The sequence below is a fragment of the Hirundo rustica genome, chromosome 13 (genome assembly GCF_015227805.2).
Source record: "Hirundo rustica isolate bHirRus1 chromosome 13, bHirRus1.pri.v3, whole genome shotgun sequence".
Classification (NCBI taxonomy): Eukaryota; Metazoa; Chordata; class Aves; order Passeriformes; family Hirundinidae; genus Hirundo; species Hirundo rustica.
The window spans coordinates 459064-478618 of record NC_053462.1 but is presented as its reverse complement, the minus strand read 5'-3'; the positions used below and the strand labels follow the sequence as shown (position 1 = coordinate 478618).

The following is a 19555-nucleotide window of genomic DNA, read 5'->3' as shown; positions in this document are numbered from 1 at the left end:
CTGTATCCTATGAGCTGTGATTGCTGGGTTTGCTGACACACATGCAGTGCCTTTACAGCAGATGTTTTTGGAAATAAGACAGGAGGTTTTTAAAGCGACGCTTTTGTTTGAAACTCTTCGAACTTCAGGAAGATTTATCCTTTACTGCAAACTCCAATTCAGCTGCTTGGGACCATCGAAGAGAAACCTATCAGTGAAAAAGCATATGAAGTTGCAAGAAAAGGGAAGAAAGGGGACAGCTATAACAAAGAAATAAGTGAGCAGAGGAAAATCAACAAAAGCTGAAAGTTCATCAAATCTGCATGCAAGGAACTGGACTGGTTTCAAAAGTGGAACTGCGGACTGTATAAGAACTCAATTTTCTGTGGCTCTTGTACTTTGCCTCAACTGCCCCAATGCTAATGCACTACAACGCTGACACATGCTATACAAAAAAACTGTAGGTAGTCTGAGTGACTTGATGAAGCAGACAGAGATCTGAAATGAATGAGCAAACAGTGCAAATGCCATTCCAATTCACTCCTAGGAACACTCCCATTAAAGTCCCTTAATGATTTCCTAGAGACACAGTATGCAACAGAAGCAGACGATTGTTTGGTCCTGCCACAACTGTTCAGAGTCCTTGGATACAGAATGATGTTGAAATGATTAATGTGAATGCCAACCTCCTGGAAAGAGGATGGAGATGCTCCTTCTGCCCCACAAGGGGCAGATGGCATACATATACATACATACATACATGCATGCATGCATGCATTCATGCATATATATATATATATATATATACACACACACACACACACACAGGCTCCATGCTCTGTCAGAAGCCACCCTTTGTTTCCACAGCACCTGTGGGTGACCGATCCTACACTGAACCCCAAGATGGAAAAACAAACCCAAAACTGATGGATCAGTCCTGAAAGGAGCCTGGAATTGAATCCAGATCTCTCCAGGTACAGTTGTAATACAGACTCTTTTCTAAACTGACATGGCCTGACATTAGTAACCACAAAAATACATATTCCTGTATTACTCACTTTGGCAAACACCACCAAATAACTTAAATACCATTCTCATCTTCCTCAAACCCACAAGCAAATGAATTATTTAGTGTGGAGCAGGGAGAGAAGTTGACATGTCTGGTATTTGGATGCTGCAGTGTTCATGTACCTGCAGAGCTGGAGCCCCCAGTTAATTATCTAGCCTTCCTGTTTTATGGACATTCATGTGTCTTCAAGACCTTAATGAATCAAGGCTTATGTGGCATTAGTCTTGTGTGTGAGGCTGGTGTTGAACTGTGAATGGCGATCTGAACTGGGACTGTAGTAACGGGCCACAATGGCGCTCAGCCTGTGTTTTAAAATTGTCTCGCTCTCAGTGTGCTCTCTGCAGCTGAACTTTGGGCTGGGAAGTGCCTTTTGCAGTGTTCAGGTGGCGACCAAAGTCATGACCTTATTCACTTCTACGTGTAAGCACAATCAGTGGGTGATCATAATGGTTTTTAATATGTCCAATTTCTTCCCTGTAACACTGTTTTAAAAGCTGTCATTCGAACCCAGAGGCACTCCAAGGGCATTGTTGTGATTAGGGCTGAAATACCCATACTGACACAGTGTTCCAGAACAAGGACAGACATACAGAAACCTGCTCTCAGTTACTATTCCACGGAGGCAACTTATCTGTAAATCAAACATGTGGCACACTTTGCTTCAGATTATCCTCTTGATGCACCAAAGCGGCATCTAATCAGCTTTCACCCTAACAAACACAGATTTGTGTCATAAGTGATGTAGGAAATAACCCATAATCTCACTCTGCCCTCTCACAGAGGAGAACAGGAACAATCTTTTCTCATGAAGGCCCAAGGTGTTCACTGGACAGAGTAAATACCAGTGCACAGAGAGCACTTCGCATGATATGAAACCTCTGGAGGGATTAGAAACACTTTATCTGTCAAAGATTATGTCACAGTCCTGCAGTTCTATACAGAACTGCCAAGACCAAGCTTAACTATTTGACCATAAGGTGAAAGTAGTACATCTTAAGTGCACATTTAAACTGAAGAATTCTTAGAAGAGCCCTGGCAAGAAATAGAATAACTTCTTTTGCTTTTGGAGAATGTTTGCCATTGTATCATTATGAACAAAAACATGAGGATTTCTGAAATTCAAGACATTAAAGCCGTATGCCTTAAAATCTTCTCAAAGCTCAACCTAATCAGAGAACTAAGGATTCTGTAATTATATGTAAAAGTCTGTAATTATGTGTAAGAGTTTTACCTAGATTTTCATTCTTGACTGCAGAATTGTGTTCAGACACATTCAGAATTCCTGTTTCGGTTGTTACTCTGCTTACGCAGACAAGTTCTACTGATCTCAAAGAGCTTTGTGTACACATAAAAACTGATTAAGAGCTGTGAAGGACCACCGATCCTTTGTCTTTAATTTTAAGCCTTAGGGAATCTGATTTATTCTCCTGAACTATAATTCTAACATTTTTTTCCACTATTCTAACTCAAGCAAACGCAGCAACTGGAAAAGCTTCAGCTCCCAAAACAATTTTTTTTTTTTTTTTTGGTCTGACACAGATGATTAGCAGGGAAATTTCCTTTTTGAAGCACAAGTAGTGGCTGAGGGCCCTGTCGGGTCTCAGCCTGGAGGAGGCTCAGTGCTCTCTGTAACTCCCTGACAAGAGCATGCAGCCAGGTGGGGATCAGGCTCTTACCCCAGGAAACAAGTGACAGGACCAGAGGAAACAGCCTCAAGCTGTGTCAAAGGAGGTTCAGGCTGGACATCAGGAAGAATTTCTTCACAGAAAGGGCACGTCAGGCACTGGAACAAGCTGCCCAGGGAGGTGGTGGAGTCACCATCCTGAAATGTTCAAGAAATGCTTGGGTGTGGCACTTTATGCTCTGGCCTAGTTGACAAGGTGGCCAACTTAGCTTGGACTTGGTGACCTGCAAGTCCCTTCCAACCTTAATGATTCTGTGATTCCGTGAAGTTAAAGCCTCCTGTGCCAGGGCAGTGCTGCAGCCCCAGGAGCGAGGTGTCGGTCAGTGCTGGGCTCGGCCTGCTCCTTGCCTCCTCCACACCTCAGGCAAGCGGCAGTCAGCTCAGCCTTCCGACAGGAGCTTCCTACACGGGCCGGACTTTAACGCACCCCTCAGTCCTTGGCGGATCTCACAGCTTACACCATCCACTGCCATCGCAGCACCGCAGGGCACCTGGCACTGGTACCACACACCGAAGACCCTGAGGGCTTCTGATGTCCGTAGTGCCGGCGCCGCGACCAGGGATCCTACAGGTGAGCGGGAAGGGATGAGCGAGAGGCGATGAGCGAGGGGCGGCGATGAAGACGTAAACTGTGGGATGCAACTGCGGGATGCACCTGCGGGACGCAACTGCGGGGGCTCAGCCCCGCTGTCCCTGAGGGCGCTGAGGGTCAGGATGCAGGGCAGGGGCTCAGCCCCGCTGTCCCTGAGGGCGCTGAGGGTCAGGATGCAGGGCAGGGGCTCAGCCCCGCTGTCCCTGAGGGCGATGAGGGTTAGGATCCAGGGCGGGTGTAGAAATTGCTTCTCTGCTGTAGACTCCAGGACGGTGTGGATGAATATAGACGAGAATCTCTGAAGTTGGGTTTTAGAAGATGAGGTTTATTGTAAGAGTATGAGGCCTTGCTTTGAGCTGCCAGGCTGCAGCTCGTGGCAAGGCCTAGGGAGGTGGGAGAAGGGAGAGGTAGGGAGAGGAAATTCCAAGAGAGGAAAGTCCTCGGAGAAGGGTGCCAGGCAAAGAGGGCGTCCAGCCCCCTTGGGACCCTTTATCAGGGGGCTTCAAGGTGGGCTGGGACAGGACTTGTGCCAATGGGGTTACAGATACCTGATACTTCAGGGGAGGGTTACAGGTGTGGGATGAACCATACATTGGGGGCGAGACAGAACATTCCATTTGACCTCTGGGTCTAGCTGCAGGTGACCTTCCGCTGGTCACATAGCTGTTTTCCCAGACATCCAGTAGCTAGGACATCTCAAACATCAAAACTTACTTTCAATTCTATCTCACTTACAGGTTTCACATTCTCAGAATCTAAGCAGTCATATTTATAGGGCTTTCTGGCTTCATCCTCCCCAACAGGTGGGGGCTCAACCCCGCTGTCCCTGAGGGCGCTGAGGGTCAGGACGCAGGGCGAGGGCTCAGCAGCGCTTTCCCTGAGGGCGCTGAGGGTCAGAACGCGGGGCAGGGGCTCAGCCCCGCTGTCCCTGAGGGTGCTGAGGGTCAGGATGCGGGGCAGAGGCTCAGCCCCGGTGTCCCTGAGGGCGCTGAGGGTCAGGATGCGGGCCAGGGGCTCAGCCCCGCTGTCCCTGAGGGTGCTGAGGGTCAGGACGCAGGGCGAGGGCTCAGCAGCGCTTTCCCTGAGGGCGCTGAGGGTCAGGATGCGGGGCGGGGGCTCAGCCCCGCTGTCCCTGAGGGCGCTGCGGGTCAGGACGCGGGGCAGAGGCCCAGCCCCGCTTTCCCTGAGGGCGCTGAGGGTCAGGACGCGGGGCAGGGGCTCAGCCCCGCTGTCCCTGAGGGCGCTGAGGGTCAGGACGCGGGGCAGGGGCTCAGCCCCGCTGTCCCTGAGGGCGCTGAGGGTCAGGATGCGGGGCGGGGGCTCAGCCCCGCTGTCCCTGAGGGCGCTGCGGGCGGCGCGCACCCTTCCCACCGGCGGGATGTGTCCGCACGGGCCTCCCGCCCACAGGGCGGCGGTAGAGGGCGCTGAGCTGGGGCGCTGAGCTGGGGCACTCTCGGTGGTACCTGAGCTCATCAAGGCGCGACGGCGGCAGGAGCTGTGTCCGGCTCCTTCCAGAGCGCTCCCGGCGGGATTGTTTTCAGAAAGACATGACCACGCAGGTAAATAAAGCACAGCGTTAGCTAAGCTAACTGCTGGCTTGTGGGGTGTGTGTGTGTGTGTGTGTGTGTGTATGTATGTATATATATATATATATATATATAGGCTGCTCATGTGTAATATTAATTATTTTTTCTTTCTAGTATGGTATTCTCTTCAAGCAAGAGCAAGGTAAGCAAACGCTGACGGGTATTGAGCAATGTTGGTGTTCTGAGATGATGTAAAGTTGATAATGATAGTTTATGTTTATATTAGGCATGAATCTGAGTAACTCAGAGGTAGCTGTGCTGTTTTTTCAGCAGTGACGCTGGTCACACAACACATTGCATATTTTGGAACAGTGAAAACAGTGACAAAGCTCTCAGAGCACTCAATAGACCTTAGGAGCAGTTGTTTGTTGCCAATTGCAGCTAGCCGTTTCAATATTACTAAAACTGGTTGTGGCCTTCTATCAAAAGGAAATTCTTAATTCTTAATTACTGTGCTTATATTCTTGTAGCTCACGATGATGCCATTTGGTCAGTTGCCTGGGGAAAGAACAAAAATGATGGTTCTGAAACAGTGATCTCTGGCTCTTTGGATGATCTGGTGAAGGTCTGGAAGTGGTAAGTGCTCCATGTTAACCTGTGTTAGGCCTTGGAAGTAGTCAGTGTGGGGCAGCCTTGAAATTCCACAGTCTGCATAGATGTTAGAAGTTACCTCAGGGAAGGGGTAGCCTGGCACACAGAGCTGCTTCTTTGAGCAAGCTTATCTCCATTGGTGTGTGCTTTCTCTTGGAGTGGTGGCATTCTGGTGTGCTTTCATTTCCAAAAAATAAGAATCCTTTTGAAATGAGAATACTTGATGTACTTCTAAACCAAAGAATGAGATATGCGTCTTTTGATGAGACAGTGCGCTTGGAGATGTGTACTGTGAAAGTAATAATAGGAAAGTGAGGAGTAGTGAGAAAGCGGAAATGACATCTTCCTTTTTTATTGAAAAAAAGATCCTGATAATCCTTGTGGAAGTGTGCTTTTGCAAAGAAGTTATTCTGTCTCGTAGGCAAAGCAGTGTGAAGGATGTGCTTCCCTTCAGTGACAGGTTCAGCTTGGTTGGGGTGACTGTGAAAATTGTCATGGCACTCTGTGCTGAGCTCATCATCTCTGTCAGCACCCACAGACTGGTGTGTGATGGACATTTTTGGTGGGATGGCTTCCAAACTTAAGAAGTACCTGCTTTGCAGGGATATGGTAAATTACTGAGTTGTCAGTTCTTTAAGTGCTGAGAGTGTGTGTGTAGCCCTTAGCATTTCATGAGAGAACTTGGATTGCCTTGTGTTGAACAAATGGAGGAATGGGGATCGTTCAGCATCCCCAGCTGTTCCTAATGAGGCTTTTCTTTCCCTTGCACCGAAGGAATGATGAAAAGCTGGATCTGCAGTGGACTCTGGAGGGTCACCAGCTGGGGGTGGTGTCTGTGGACATCAGCCACACGGGTGCCATTGCAGCATCCAGCTCCCTGGATGCCCACATTCGCCTCTGGGACTTGGAGACTGGCAAACAAATCAAGTCCATAGATGCTGGTCCTGGTAAGACACCAGTGCTGAGCTGGCTCTGCAGGAGAACAGTCTGACCCTTCCTGGCAGATACTGAACACTGGGGGATTGGGGTATATGAGGGATTAAGTTCTTTGGGGGGTTTAATCTTTTCTATATTTGCAGAAGTCTTAAAGGTTTTATGAACTCAACACAAAGCAGCATCAGGCAATTTTGCATTTATTTTTACACACTACTTGTGCTTTCTCAGGTACACATAGTTGGCTTTTTGCCGTATGCATAAAGCAGAATGGAAACCAGCTTGCTCTTGCACATGTTTTGGTAAAGGAATATTTGGAAGAAATAATTCAAGTGCTTATTCAGGTGGATTTACAAAGGAGCTCTGAATGTTCTTCATAACACTGCAGTGAATTTGAGCTGTGCATGTGATCCTTTTCTTAATCTAGCATGTCCAATCCTGAGCAAGCAAGTCAAAGCAGTTATCAATGGGAACAATGCTAATGTTCTCCAAGCTGGAATTCAGGGCCTGCGGTGTTATTCCAAGTATTTCATGAGTCCACTGGAAGTCATGAATTTAAGAACAGTCTTGCAGTATTTTAGGCAATTAATATTAATAAGCTTTTAGAAAAAAACCCCTATGAATTACATTGTGCCAGATAAATAACATTGTACTACTATGAAAAATGATGGGTTTTTACATTTAGGTGCAGGAATGTTATCTGTGTTACGTTAGTATATCTACATTTCTCCTGCATCTTCTGTGCTTTGCTACATACTTAACTGATGCAGTCTTAAATTCTAAATTTATTGTTACACAGGGGTCTCATAAGATCAGGGTCTTACTAGAAATGTAATCTTTTACTAAATATAAGTAAATGGTTCAAGATACACTCCATTAATTACATAGAAGGGGTAACTTGATGAGGTTGTACATTCTTAAGTGGGTTAAACATCTAAACAGATGCATACAGAACTGACACTGTTGAATAAGAACCAGGAACAGGATCCAGCTAATTGGTTTTTATTTTTTAATACAGTTGATGCTTGGTCCCTGGCTTTTTCACCTGATTCCCAGTACCTTGCAACAGGAAGTCACGTGGGGAAAGTAAATATTTTCGGAGTTGAATCTGGAAAGAAAGAATATTCTCTGGACACCAGAGGAAAGTTCATCCTTAGCATTGCATATGTAAGAAGCACAATTGATAATTCCTGATGAGAAATTGCTATTGCTATAATACGTTGTAAATAGGTATTCTTGTTCCCATCTATCAGTTTATCTCTACAATAATACTAAGTGACAGCTGCAGTTCCAAATACAAATTGTGTGACATTTTCCCCCTGCACATCTAGAAAATATTTTTGGATCTTGCTTATAGTCTTCTGGATTTTTGGAGCCCAGGTATCTTGCATAGATCATTATTTGTGAAAAGTTTCCAAGGGGATGTCAGGGCTTACACAGTAGAAATGCACACAGATGTTGAATCACACCTTCTGTGTTTTATTGCAGAGTCCAGATGGAAAGTACTTGGCCAGTGGAGCAATAGATGGCATTATCAATATTTTTGATATTGCAACTGGAAAACTTCTGCACACGCTAGAAGGTATGTATTGTTTTTTTACAGTACCCAAATTCTGGCCTCATTTCTGACAAAATTAAAGGATAATAATGCAAGTCAGAATAAAGTACAACAACCATGGCAAAAGTGAGTTGACATCTTTGTCCATCAGACAGTATTTAGTTTTTTAGTGTGCTCTAACCTAAACCTCTTAAAATGTTAGAACAAACTGTAAACTCAGGCTTGCATCATAAATGCCTTTTGTAAAAGATAGAGTCAGTAATGCTAAACTACATTCTTAAATTGTAGCTCCTTGTATTGCAGAAAAGTACAAGGGAATGAAGCCAAGCCAAATGTCTGCTGCTATGTATATGTTTTTTCTGGTGTTTGTTCTAAAGCACATTTTTGCTGTTCTAAAAAATAACTGAACATTTTATGTTGTAGAAGACATGCATTTTTTCTAACAGATAAACGGGCTTTTAATGTTCATGCAGTTTCTGCCCAGCTGTAACCAAAACCTCAATCATTTAAATATGCAATCATACTATAAAGTGTGACATAATTTCTAATAAAGATCCATAGCTGAAAGAAATTAGATACTCTGTGTTGCAGACATGCCTAAACAGTCACAGCTGAGAACTGCTGTCCATTTCCATTATCTGTTGCGGGAAGAAGCCTCTAGAGAGAAAGAGGCTTCAGAGGCTGCTCTCTCTGAGCAGACAGTGCTGTTGTGGCGTAGCTTGCTGAGTGCTGGCATTAGTGAGAGAAATGCCAGTTCTGATCTGTGTCCCTGTGCCCGCAGGCCATGCCATGCCCATCCGCTCACTGACCTTCTCCCCTGACTCCCAGTTACTCGTCACCGCCTCCGACGACGGCTACATCAAAATCTACGACGTGTGAGTGGGGACTCTCAGCCCTGCTGGCAGGAGAGTAACTCTTTAGAGAGGCTGATACTGTGAAACATAGATCACACCCTCGACTCTCCAGAATTCCTTTCAGCTTTTGATGACTTTTTATGTAATAAATAATCTTAAATCATAAAATACTACATCCATAGATAGTTCTTTAAAGTGTGGAGGTAGAAGAAAGCCGTAACTTGAAAACAAATCACTTTCCTCATATTTGCCTGTAGGCAATAAGCTAATTCTTCTGTGTATCTGTCCTGTGAGCTTGTGTTCACCCTTCCTAAACATCTGTTCTGTATGCAAGAAATTGTATTTCTGACCTATTTCTGATGCATCTTGCAATACCTTGGCAATAATTGCAATACTTGAAGGCCCTGCTTCAGTAGTTTCACCCCCTAAACCTGCATTGCTTTGGCTTTGGTGAAACTATTTGCCCACCAGTGTATCTTCTTAGTGACTTTTCTTTATGTTAACTGTTTGAAATAGAAAAACAGAATCTGCTGTAATACCAGTTCAGCTTGGGTGAACAAATGTCCAGAAGTCACCTTCCATTGAACCATTCTTGGTTGCACTAGCTAGAGTATGTTCCTGTTACTTTTTCCCTGGAATTCACAAAGCAAATGTTAACGTGTTCTTTCCACAGGCAACATGCAAACTTGGCTGGTACATTAAGTGGTCATGGATCCTGGGTTTTAAATGTAGCGTTTTGTCCCGATGATACCCATTTTGTTTCCAGGTATAGAGGATTTTTAATTATGATTACTGAAAAAATATGACTTTATAAGGGGAGATGGATCATAAAAATGAAATGTGTACAAATTGCAGTGGGATCTGTAATGAAATAACAAAATTTAAAGGCTTGAGCCAATCTATGATGTGATACCAGCTGTAGTGAGAGCATTTGGCAAAGTCATCCCTGCAGTGTAGTTCCTGACAAGTGAAAAACACCTAACCTAAGGGAAGGGCAGTTTGAGTCTAAATAGCTGAAAAAAATGCTGTTGAATCAAGAATTACAACCTAAACCTAGTAGTACATTAATCTCCTTGAACTTCAGTATTAAGTCTTAAAACAGCTGAGGCAGCTGGGGGCCCAAGTATATGTAACAGGAATTTCCAGGATATGTAACAGAAATTTCATTGGATGTTGAAACATTATTTTAAAAGTAATGGAACCTGGAAGAAGATGAAGTCCTTTGCTACTTCATCCCTGTATTTGATGGGTGAATTTCATGGGTTTCTTCTGTCTACCATATGAAACCCTTTAATGTTTGCATTAAGCTTTAGTTAATCTATTAATTTAAACATTGATCAGTACTATTTTTCTTTCAGCTCATCTGATAAAAGTGTAAAAGTTTGGGATGCTGGAACGAGGACCTGTGTCCATACTTTCTTTGACCACCAAGATCAGGTAGGGCTGCTATTCCCTAAGCCACCATGTTTCCAGGAGAGCTTGTGTAGTTGTGCACATTTGTGCTTCACCTTGGTGCTGCAGCTCCAGGCTTGCACTAATGCAGCTTTAGCTTGCTATGATGAAATTCCAGAATTTGTGGTTATTTAGCACTTAATATTGACCTAGTACTCCCAAGTGTATACGCTGATCTCTTCCAGTTAACTACCATTTTTCAGGCCCAGATAAAGGCAATCCTGAGTGGCCAAAGTCTCACCAGACTCTTTTGTTACCTTTGTCTCTGGTTTTATTCCCGTGACTTACATGGCATGTGCATGTGTGAAGGCGGAAATACGTATTGAAAAGAATGGAATTACCTAAACACATGCTTGAAAGCAGCCTGGAAACTTGGGAGTTTTTCCTCCTCCAATGTCTGTAATACTGTGGATTTTTAATTTATTGCTCAGTGATAGCTACCTGTGAGGGAAGGAGTTCGGTTTCTATCCATTTATTCTTTGTCCAAATGTCAGGTGATAAACACAACAGCGTTATATTTTAATGGATCACTGAGCAAGAAACAACTATTCTTCCAGATTTTATTTGAATGTTTTCTTCTGTAGCACTTTCTTGCTGGTAACCTTCTTTTCAGTTATCTCTAGCTATGGGGGTTTTAATATTAAACTACCAAGTGAGACTTCATTTGCCCTGTTGTTTCAGCTGTTGAGCATAATCTCGTTCAGTCTGTGGCAAACAGAGGTATATCAGCTACTGGGAATGCTGTTTGGGTACTAATGCAAAACAGCGTACAAGATTGCCCAAAATACACTGTTGTCAGCACACCCGGTCAGCGTTTCACATTAATATGTACTGGGTAGCCTTCACCCTTCCTGATGTCATTCTGATGGAGATGGGTGTCACTTGAAAGCTTGTGAAACTGCCTTGAATCAGAGGACTGACCTGAATTTTTCTAAGTTTTGCACTGGTAGGTCAATGGTTCTCTGAGAGAGCTCAAAGATAAACCAGGTCACTTTTCTGTCTGTCATAATGTGTCAGTCTGCATGACAAATACTTCCTCTCTTGCTTTCCTGCGCTGTAAAATACTGTTCTCATAAAGGGGTGCAGATGGGCAAGAGAGAAAATGCTTGGGTTATTTATGCCAGCTGGAGCAAGTGTAAGAGGATCTGGCTTGTGTAACGCACTGTCAGTGGGAGTGGCTGCTAGAGGGCAGTGTCCTGCTCTGCTTCGGCAGCCTGAGCTGTTGAAGCAAAACCCAGAACTGCACGAGTTCTCCTCAGGTGACTTTTCAATAATCCTTTCTCTACTGCCTGTTGTAAGACTGCCATGAATATTCTTTTTCTTTGTCCTCTCTCTAAAAACTTGCATATGTCTTATTTACAGGTTTGGGGAGTGAAATACAATGGAAGTGGGTCCAAAATTGTGTCTGTTGGTGATGACCAAGAAATTCATATTTATGACTGTCCTGTTTAACTGTTTTGACTCAGATGCTTCAGTAATCTCTTGTAGCAGTTTCAAGGGACTGCTACTGTCCTGTGTAATTTTTTAATATGATAAAAGCATTTCATATTGATCTGCAAAACCAGATACGTTTATATCTAATTTTGATTTTGTTTAGCATGAGAGAAAGTCTTACTTTTTTAAAATAAAAACTACAGTTTCAAGTCCTTTTGTCTAATTCTTGGAAAAAAAAGTATTTTTGGAAATATGTAGTCATGGGTGAAGTAACGGCTCAGTTAATCGCCCCTGCCTTTAAACATAAATAGACCAGAGCTGGAAGGCATGGGCTAAGTGTCACAGCAGCTTATTTTAGCAGAAGGAAAACGACTGAGGCTGTGTTATAGATGTGGGAAATGACAGCCTTGGCTTGTCCTGGTGCTACACCAGTGAGTGCAAGAGGACACTTAAGCTGAACACCTGTTTCAACAATCGTGTAGTACATGGACATCGATCATTCATCATGGTTTACTTTCACTAATGGGGACCACTTCTTTCCAACCCTGACTTAAAACAAACACTACCAGAAAATAGGTAAAAGGGAAAAAAGCTTTAATGGGATCACTGTATTGTGGTATCATGCATGTTATAAAACAGCAGCAGTATACCCAAATGCAAGTGCTTTTGGTTTATTCATTTTAGTTAAGGCACAAGTATACAATGCCTAGGAGGAAGTAAAAACCCTTTCTAGGGAAGGCTGAAATACAAAGCTTGGGCTTCTGAAAGGTCAAACTTTTATTTGGAAGTATTTGCTTCTATGTAACACATTAGAGGAGAGCTTGTAACCCTTAGGTCACACACAGAGAGGCAGCTGAAGGAATGGTACCGTAGACCCACAGAACACAAGGAGGAGAGCTGTGAGGCAAAGAGGAGGGCATGCAACAAAATGCTTCTGAAATACAAAATAAGACACATAACTGGTGCAGCTAACACAAAATTGAATATTGAGAATAATTAGACTAGATGAGAGGAATCTGAGCTTAGAACTTGTTTAAATAAAGGGGGTTCTAGAGTGGCTTAGAAAGTACAAGAGAAGCATGAAAAAGGTGAAGTACTATTTATTAGAAGTTATTCTGCTATGTTTTATTCTCTGAAATTTCCAGTATGAAAGTATTTACATAAGACACTCCACTTAGCCTCTATCGATATTGCTGAAGTCTTAGAGAAATAGCACAGGTGAAATAAATTGAGAACCTTCACAGCAAGGAAAATGCATACCAACTCAGCTGGTTCTCAGCTGTATGACATTTGCTTTATATAGAAAGACTACAAGAACACAATATAAATTAGTTACAAAAAGGTGATACTGACAGCGCAGCAACTCAATTTGCTGAACACAAAAACCACAAGCAGTGGCTATTACAGCCATGCAGTTTTCATTGTGAAAATTTACATCTTAGATGATATCCACTCCACCTTGCTTTAAGATGTCTGACATTGTACTCCTGTTCTTGGACCCTCCTCATCTTCTTCATACGCTTCTCCTGCACTGTTACGGTAGGTTTGCTCATTTGGATCAAAATCCTCAAGGTCTACCTGATCCATCTCATCTGTAACCATAACATCTTCTCGTGAAGGAAGCAGAGCCTCCAGCAGAGACAGTTTCTCCCTTGGGAGCCAGTAGTGCTCTGGAAACTGGACCTACAATTTTACAGATTTTTAAAAGTTAGTATTTATTCATATACAAACATGAGTATACTGGCTACAGAAAAGCATGCAGCTTACCAAAAACTGTATAATCAGGCTGCCTTTGTCCATTGGAGATTTGTAGACAGGCATCCCTTCGTTGTAAATACACTTTAGGTCACCATGTTTTATCACTTCACCTATGGAGGCAAGAGCTGTAAGTGGGGTGCTGTGATGGGGCAGGCATTTCACAGCCACACAGGGCTGGGCTGTACAGAAGCAGTGTTCTCATGGCACCTTAGGGAGATGGTAACCAATTCACAGGAAAGAACTAAACCCAAGCTGTACAGAACTAAGGCCATCCTGACTATTTCCCCTGCTATAAGAGAAATCAGCTTTTCTTTCAGGATGAAGGAACAGATAATTAAGTAGAATTTAAGATTCTTGCCTCTTGAATATTTTCCTGGCTATCCACCAGCTAGGACTGAGATTTATTAAGCATGTGACAGCTTTAGCTGTAACTCTGCATGTTTTAGAAAGAGCAGCAACAACAAAGAACCAGCTACATTAAATGACTGCCCCATGAACCTGTTCCATCATCTGGTTAGAAAAACCCAAATAGAACAATCTCCCCCAAAACCTCCAGTCCAGGTACAATTAAACGGGCAAGCAGCTGGTAGTTTACATACTATCAGAACTCTTAAAAGACCTACCTGGCCTAGTAGATATGACAAGAACTCTATTGTCCAGAGTTTCAATTGTCTTTCTGAAACCACATAAGGCCTCCGAGAGTTGAATTCTCATTTTTGTGATTAAGTCATGCCCTCGTCTCTGAAAGACACTGTGGTCCTTTTGATCAAGCACAATTATGACATCACCAGGCTCCAAATCAGGCTCCTGGTCACCTTCTCCATGAAATACTATCTTCTGACCGTCTTTCATACCTGAAGAGAAGAAACCCAGTTATTCTCTGCAGAACTATAGACTACTATAGATTATTATTAGGGAACCAGTACAAAAATACAGTTCTTACCTTTATCAACATGAACTTCTATGATCTTTTTCTCTCTTACAACCTTACAGCCATTGCAGTTGTCACACCTGTCCTTCGGATTTATTCTTTCACCTTGGCCTTTGCATTCTGGACACACAGTTTGGATTTGCTGCACCATGCCAGGTCCAATCTGCTGAACTATAACTTGCATCCCTCTTCCTTTACACACAGGACATTTTTCTACTGCCCCTCTCTTTCCGCCATAACCTTTGACAAAAGAGTTGAATTGTATTTCAGTCTAAAAAACTGCAGTAGTCAGGTTGGAACTCACTGGTTTCCAGAGCATATTTAGGGTAACTTAAGAGTAATTCAGTAATGGAGTTGACTTGCCATCACAAAACATGCCCCACAAGCTGGAGGTTTCTACAGAAAAATGCTTATACAGCTTATGGTATTAGCCTCTGTCCCACCCCCCAGTAAATCCAGGTTTCCAAGGACCTGTCAGCATACCAAATTCAAGACATAAACATTCCATCAATACTTGGAAAAGAATCTGTTTACTAAATATTTAACAGAGTACTAAGATACAAGATCTTATTAAAATTTACCTCAAAGAGGACCAGTCATTAGGGAGTACTTACTAACTGTAAAATTAGTAACATGACACAAGCTGGACTTCCACCTACAGCAATTAGAGAAGTTTTACAGAATAGACATTTAAGTCCAGGTTCTGGGTGAAGATAATTTTAATTTAGGTACCCCTAACTGCAACTCCCCGTGAGTTTTATGCAACTCCCCATGAGTTTTAGTTTGCAATTAGAACAATCATTTAGTGACACTGTGGTTGAGAGACAAATTCTTGGATAAGCATAAGTAAGAATTAAATACTCTGGCAGACTTTCAGGGATCAGGCAAAGAAAAAGGAGAGAGAAAAGTAAGAAAATCCTCAGACTTTTTTCCTCAGCCCCCTACAATCCACATGAACATATACAAAAAAATTTGAAGAGGGGTTTGAAGCCACTACTTGTTTTTGGTTGTTTTTTTTTTTTTACCTTCACACTTTGCACAAATAACATTCTTTTGCAGTGCCAGTTTCCTTGTAACACCATTATACAGGTCTTCAAGAGATACACCTAACTGGTGCACGACATTTTTGCCTTTAGAAAAACAAAAGGGAAATATTAACACTTGTTCAGCTCTTTCGAAGACAAATGTTCATGCACAGTCTCACTGAAGAAATGCAAAGTTCATGACAAACTTCGAACACAACTCAGCCCCCTTAAAAGCATGTGCCGTTCCATCAGCTTCCACTAAGCTCCACCCATTTACGTCCAAACATAAAAGTTGAGCTGTAATTAAGCAAAGCATCATTAAAGCCACCCTATCCCTGCTCCTACTCCTAATTTTATAAGCTTAACTGAAACAGCAATATGCAAGGACACTACCAGCTTCAGATCTGTCAATTTAGAAGTTGCTATTATGCCTGCCTATGAATTTCCATGCCACTTCATAGGGTAATTTCAAAGATCTTACAGCAAGTTACCACTTGCTCCTTTAACAGGCATTGGGCATGGAAAAGACAAAAATCATAGCATGCTTTTGGCAGCACACTGTACTCAGTTTCATGTAATTTCTCCCAAATATTTTCATGAGATTTAAAATTACTGAAGTTTAAGTTGATGGTGTCCTTTTGAAGCAAGTTGCCCAAAAGCATATGAGCAAGTGAGGCAGTTTTGGAAAAAGGTAACTTAAACAGGTCTAAGTTAACTGCTGACTTACTCATGTTTCCCCCTCCCCTACAGACTACCCATTCCCCCGCCAACAAAAAATAAACAGAATTTAGCAAAAAAATGGCTATGGCCAAGCCACGTTATCTACTTCATTAGAATCTTAATGCTAGAGTAACTAGAAAAAACAGTTTACTTATTCTATTGTTGTAACAAGTAATATCCACGCTATGTACACTCAGCAGAACAGCAGTACCATAGCACAGGTGTGTTTTATGCTTAAGTGCATGGTTAGAGTTTCTAGAACTTGTTTAGAACTGTGTACCTCTTCTCTCTCTATTCATTCGGCCTCCACCACCAAAGAACATGTCAAAGATGTCCATGGGTGAAGAGAAGCTGCCGCCACTCAGGCCTCCTTCTTTAATAGCCTGCTCCCCACCCTGGTCATAGAGGTCCCTTTTCTTTGGGTCCGACAGAACTTCATATGCCTGGGATATAAGTTTAAACTAAAAAGAAAAAAGAAGCTCTGAACAACTATGACCAAGAGGAAAAAGTAGCCCTCTCATATACAACTCCATCTACAGATCAAGCCACTACAGCACCCTTTTGTCGCTTTTGTTTCCAAAAGGAAACTCCCTGCGTAAGACTATAATAATACACTTTTGTCCAGGAAAACCACCCCTTCCCTCTCCCCCCTCCTCCCATGTTTTAAGTGGGCTTAATTCAGTCACATCCAACTTATAAGTGTATGCCAACTACATTTTGTTTATTGTGGTAGTTGCAACAACCATTAAAACCTCTAACAAATCCATTTAGAAAGGAGTAAGGCACTATCCCTAAAGTCCTGCAGGTGCCCAGCTGCTCATGGCTACAGCAGTGCTCATCAGCCTAGAGCTACACAGGGATCCTCCATGCCTGCTGAGCTGGTACATCCAGCTACAACAGAGATTTATGTGACCAGACACCAGTGTTGCTTACTCATCACTAAAACAAGGACTTAGATACAAATCAAAACACCCACTTTAACAAAACTATTAAGGAATTTTCTTAAACAGCTATGAAGAATTTCCCATTACTAAGATTACCAACAGAATTTTTAAATATAATTTGCTATTACTGGAATGACTACTTCCATTTTAAACTTCATTTACCCATGGCAATATAAAGTGGAGTAAGCAAAAAAAAACTAGGCCCAAAATAAAAGCAGAAAAGGTTACCTTTGACTAGGCTACTGTTTGAGTTCTGTAAATTAGTATTCTAGAGATGCAAGTATGGACCTTCTATTCCTGTATTAAGGTATTAGCAGACCAGCTTTTAGATAAACAATCCCATCATTCATGTTTTCCATAGTTCTTCAGCTGAGGTGCTCATTTATCATCCAAGCCAACACAGGCAGCTAAGGGGGTCTGTGCTGATAGCATGTAAAAATAGTTCTCTTGTAAGCAGTCCACCCATGTGCAGCCCAGTGATTCCCAGGGGATAGTTACCTTGGACATCTGCATTAGCATTTTTCTCTGAAAAAACCCCATCCTGCTCAGGAATACAAATCCATCCAGCACAACAGCGGTGGCATCTGGATCTGCTACCAGCCTTTTCAACGTCTGACAGCACAGTGGCCACTGACACACTAGAAATCCTGCCAGGTTTGCCTGTTTTAATCAGCTCCTCTAAGGATGATCTTCCACTGTAACTACGGCAAAACCCGTACATTGGCACATACAAAAAGAAGACATGCCACATCCCCTTTGCCACAGCTAGGCCGTCAGGCCTGCTGTCAGGCTCACAGGTCTGAATAGAGACCTGGAAGTAGAGGAGCCTTCACGTACCGGCACAACGTTCTAGGGGGAGGGATGGGGGGGTGGGGCAAAGGAGAATTTGAACTACGATTAAGTGCACGCCGGATTTAACAACGGCCTGTCTACGGGGGACCCGCGGTGTCCCCGCGGGCGGCCGTGCACCGGCCTCCAGTTCTACCTGCAGGGCCGCCCAACCCAGGGCCCGGCGGCGCCCGCGGCGAGCCCGACTGAGCCCCGGCCCGCCGGAAGGGCCGCACGGGGCCTGCCTCCCGCAGGGGCCGCGGTGGGTGGCCCACAGGCCCCGGCCCAGTCCCGGCCCGCAGCCTCGCGTACCCGCTCGCCCTCGCTGGGGTTCTTGTCGGGGTGGTACTTCAGCGCCAGCTTGCGGTAGGCGCGCTTGATCTCCTCGGAGGAGGCATTGGGCTTCACCTGCAGGATATCGTAGTACTCCGTCTCCTTCACCATGGTGGGTGCCTGTGGGAGGACGCGCCGCGTTACCCTCGCGTTACCCTCGCGTTACCCCCGCGTTATCCCGCCCAGCGCCCCACCGAGGCTCCGCGGGCCGCGCTCACCAACGCGGTCGCTCCGCCGCAAACAACGCTGCCGCCGCCCGCTCGCCGATCCCGGCGGCCCCGCCTCTTCCGCGGTTATATACGGGCCCCGGCCGAATCTTCTGGAATGACGCCGCGCGTGACGTCACGGGGCTGGAACGGTCTAGAAGGGCGGCGCGTGACGTCACCGGCGGCGCGCGGGGGGCGGGGCCCGGGGCCGGCCCGGGTTCCGCCGTGGGTGTTTGGAGGGCGGTGCGGGCCGGGTGCGGGCCGCCCTTGGTCACAACGGCCGGGGCTCCCCGGGGCCGGCCCGGGTTCCGCCGTGGGTGTTTGAGGGGCAGTGCGGGCCGGGTGCGGGCCGCCCTTGGTCACACCGGCCGGGGCTCCCCGGGGCCGGCCCGGGTTCCGCCGTGGGTGTTTGGAGGGCGGTGCGGGCCGGGTGCGGGCCGCCCTTGGTCACACCGGCCGGGGCTCCCCGGGGCCGTGCCCGGCATTCCCCGAATACAGTACAGTCCAGTACTCGGTCAATGGAGTACCGGGAGCTGTAAATTATTACCTATGCTAACGTGGTAATGCCTGTCTCTTCTTACCTCTTCTTTATCGCTTTTAGATATATAGGGAATACCGTTTCTCAATAAAAGTTTCAAAAGAATAACTTTATTGTATGGGAGCTTTAGGTGAGCTTTCCGTTAAGGTTAAAATGTGACTCTTCTATGGAGTTAAAAACATGAAAAAACACCCCACATTTTATATCTTTATATTGTAGAAGCAATCTCTTCAGTCTAGTTTAGAAAGCCCCTCATGGCTGATGCCGCTGTTGGTGTAATCTGCCCTGTGAAATCCATTAATTCGCCTCTGGGACAGCCTGGTGAGCGCTCTGGTACAACCTGCCCCACGTTGTGCATAATATCTTGTTCTGGCTAATTAGTAGATGGCTTTCCTGATGCTTTGTTCCTCAGTATATTGAGCCTTTTAAATAGATTGGGCTAATGCTGCACCCCTGCTCTGCCCTGAAGATTATCGATAGGTTTATTTGCCTATGCTAAATCCTCTTTGGACTTTAAACCTAATAGCATCATTGAGTAGG

General features: G+C 44.5%; 2 protein-coding genes across 3 annotated transcripts; one reads left to right on the top strand and one right to left on the bottom strand.

Moving 5' to 3' along the window:
* Positions 1-4746: 4746 nt before the first annotated feature.
* On the top strand, positions 4747-11944 carry SKIC8 (SKI8 subunit of superkiller complex). 2 transcript variants are annotated; one of them, XM_040076909.1, is made up of 10 exons: positions 4747-4883; positions 5025-5052; positions 5381-5486; positions 6276-6448; positions 7453-7601; positions 7923-8016; positions 8774-8867; positions 9520-9612; positions 10205-10283; positions 11661-11944. In XM_040076909.1, the coding sequence occupies exons 1-10, from the start codon at positions 4872-4874 to the stop codon at positions 11748-11750; spliced, it is 918 nt and encodes a 305-aa protein (XP_039932843.1). In that variant the 5' UTR covers positions 4747-4871; the 3' UTR covers positions 11751-11944. The 2 variants fall into 2 exon arrangements, with proteins under 2 accessions (XP_039932843.1, XP_039932842.1); XM_040076908.2 differs by lacking the exon at positions 11661-11944 and having other exon boundaries at positions 4776-4883; positions 10205-11639.
* An 872-nt stretch (positions 11945-12816) lies between these two features.
* Positions 12817-18613, bottom strand: DNAJA4 (DnaJ heat shock protein family (Hsp40) member A4). Its single transcript, XM_040076907.2, has 8 exons — positions 18490-18613; positions 18251-18391; positions 16447-16627; positions 15447-15551; positions 14434-14661; positions 14114-14344; positions 13500-13600; positions 12817-13415 (listed from the first exon to the last, which is right to left on the bottom strand). The coding sequence occupies exons 2-8, from the start codon at positions 18380-18382 to the stop codon at positions 13197-13199; spliced, it is 1197 nt and encodes a 398-aa protein (XP_039932841.1). The 5' UTR covers positions 18383-18391; positions 18490-18613; the 3' UTR covers positions 12817-13196.
* Positions 18614-19555: the final 942 nt, after the last annotated feature.

Bases quoted from the DNA above. Each gene is read 5' to 3' on its own strand.
- SKIC8 (XM_040076908.2), top strand. The intron at 8,017-8,773 runs GTATGTATTGTT...CTGTGCCCGCAG, and splicing joins ACTTCTGCACACGCTAGAAG to GCCATGCCATGCCCATCCGC. The intron at 9,613-10,204 runs GTATAGAGGATT...TTTTTCTTTCAG, and splicing joins GATACCCATTTTGTTTCCAG to CTCATCTGATAAAAGTGTAA.
- DNAJA4 (XM_040076907.2), bottom strand. From the start codon at position 18,382: ATGGTGAAGGAGACGGAGTACTACGATATCCTGCAGGTGAAGCCCAAT. The intron at 16,628-18,250 runs GTACGCGAGGCT...TTTTCTTTTTAG, and splicing joins ACCCCAGCGAGGGCGAGCGG to TTTAAACTTATATCCCAGGC. The intron at 14,345-14,433 runs GTAAGAACTGTA...TCTTCTCTTCAG, and splicing joins AGAAGTTCATGTTGATAAAG to GTATGAAAGACGGTCAGAAG.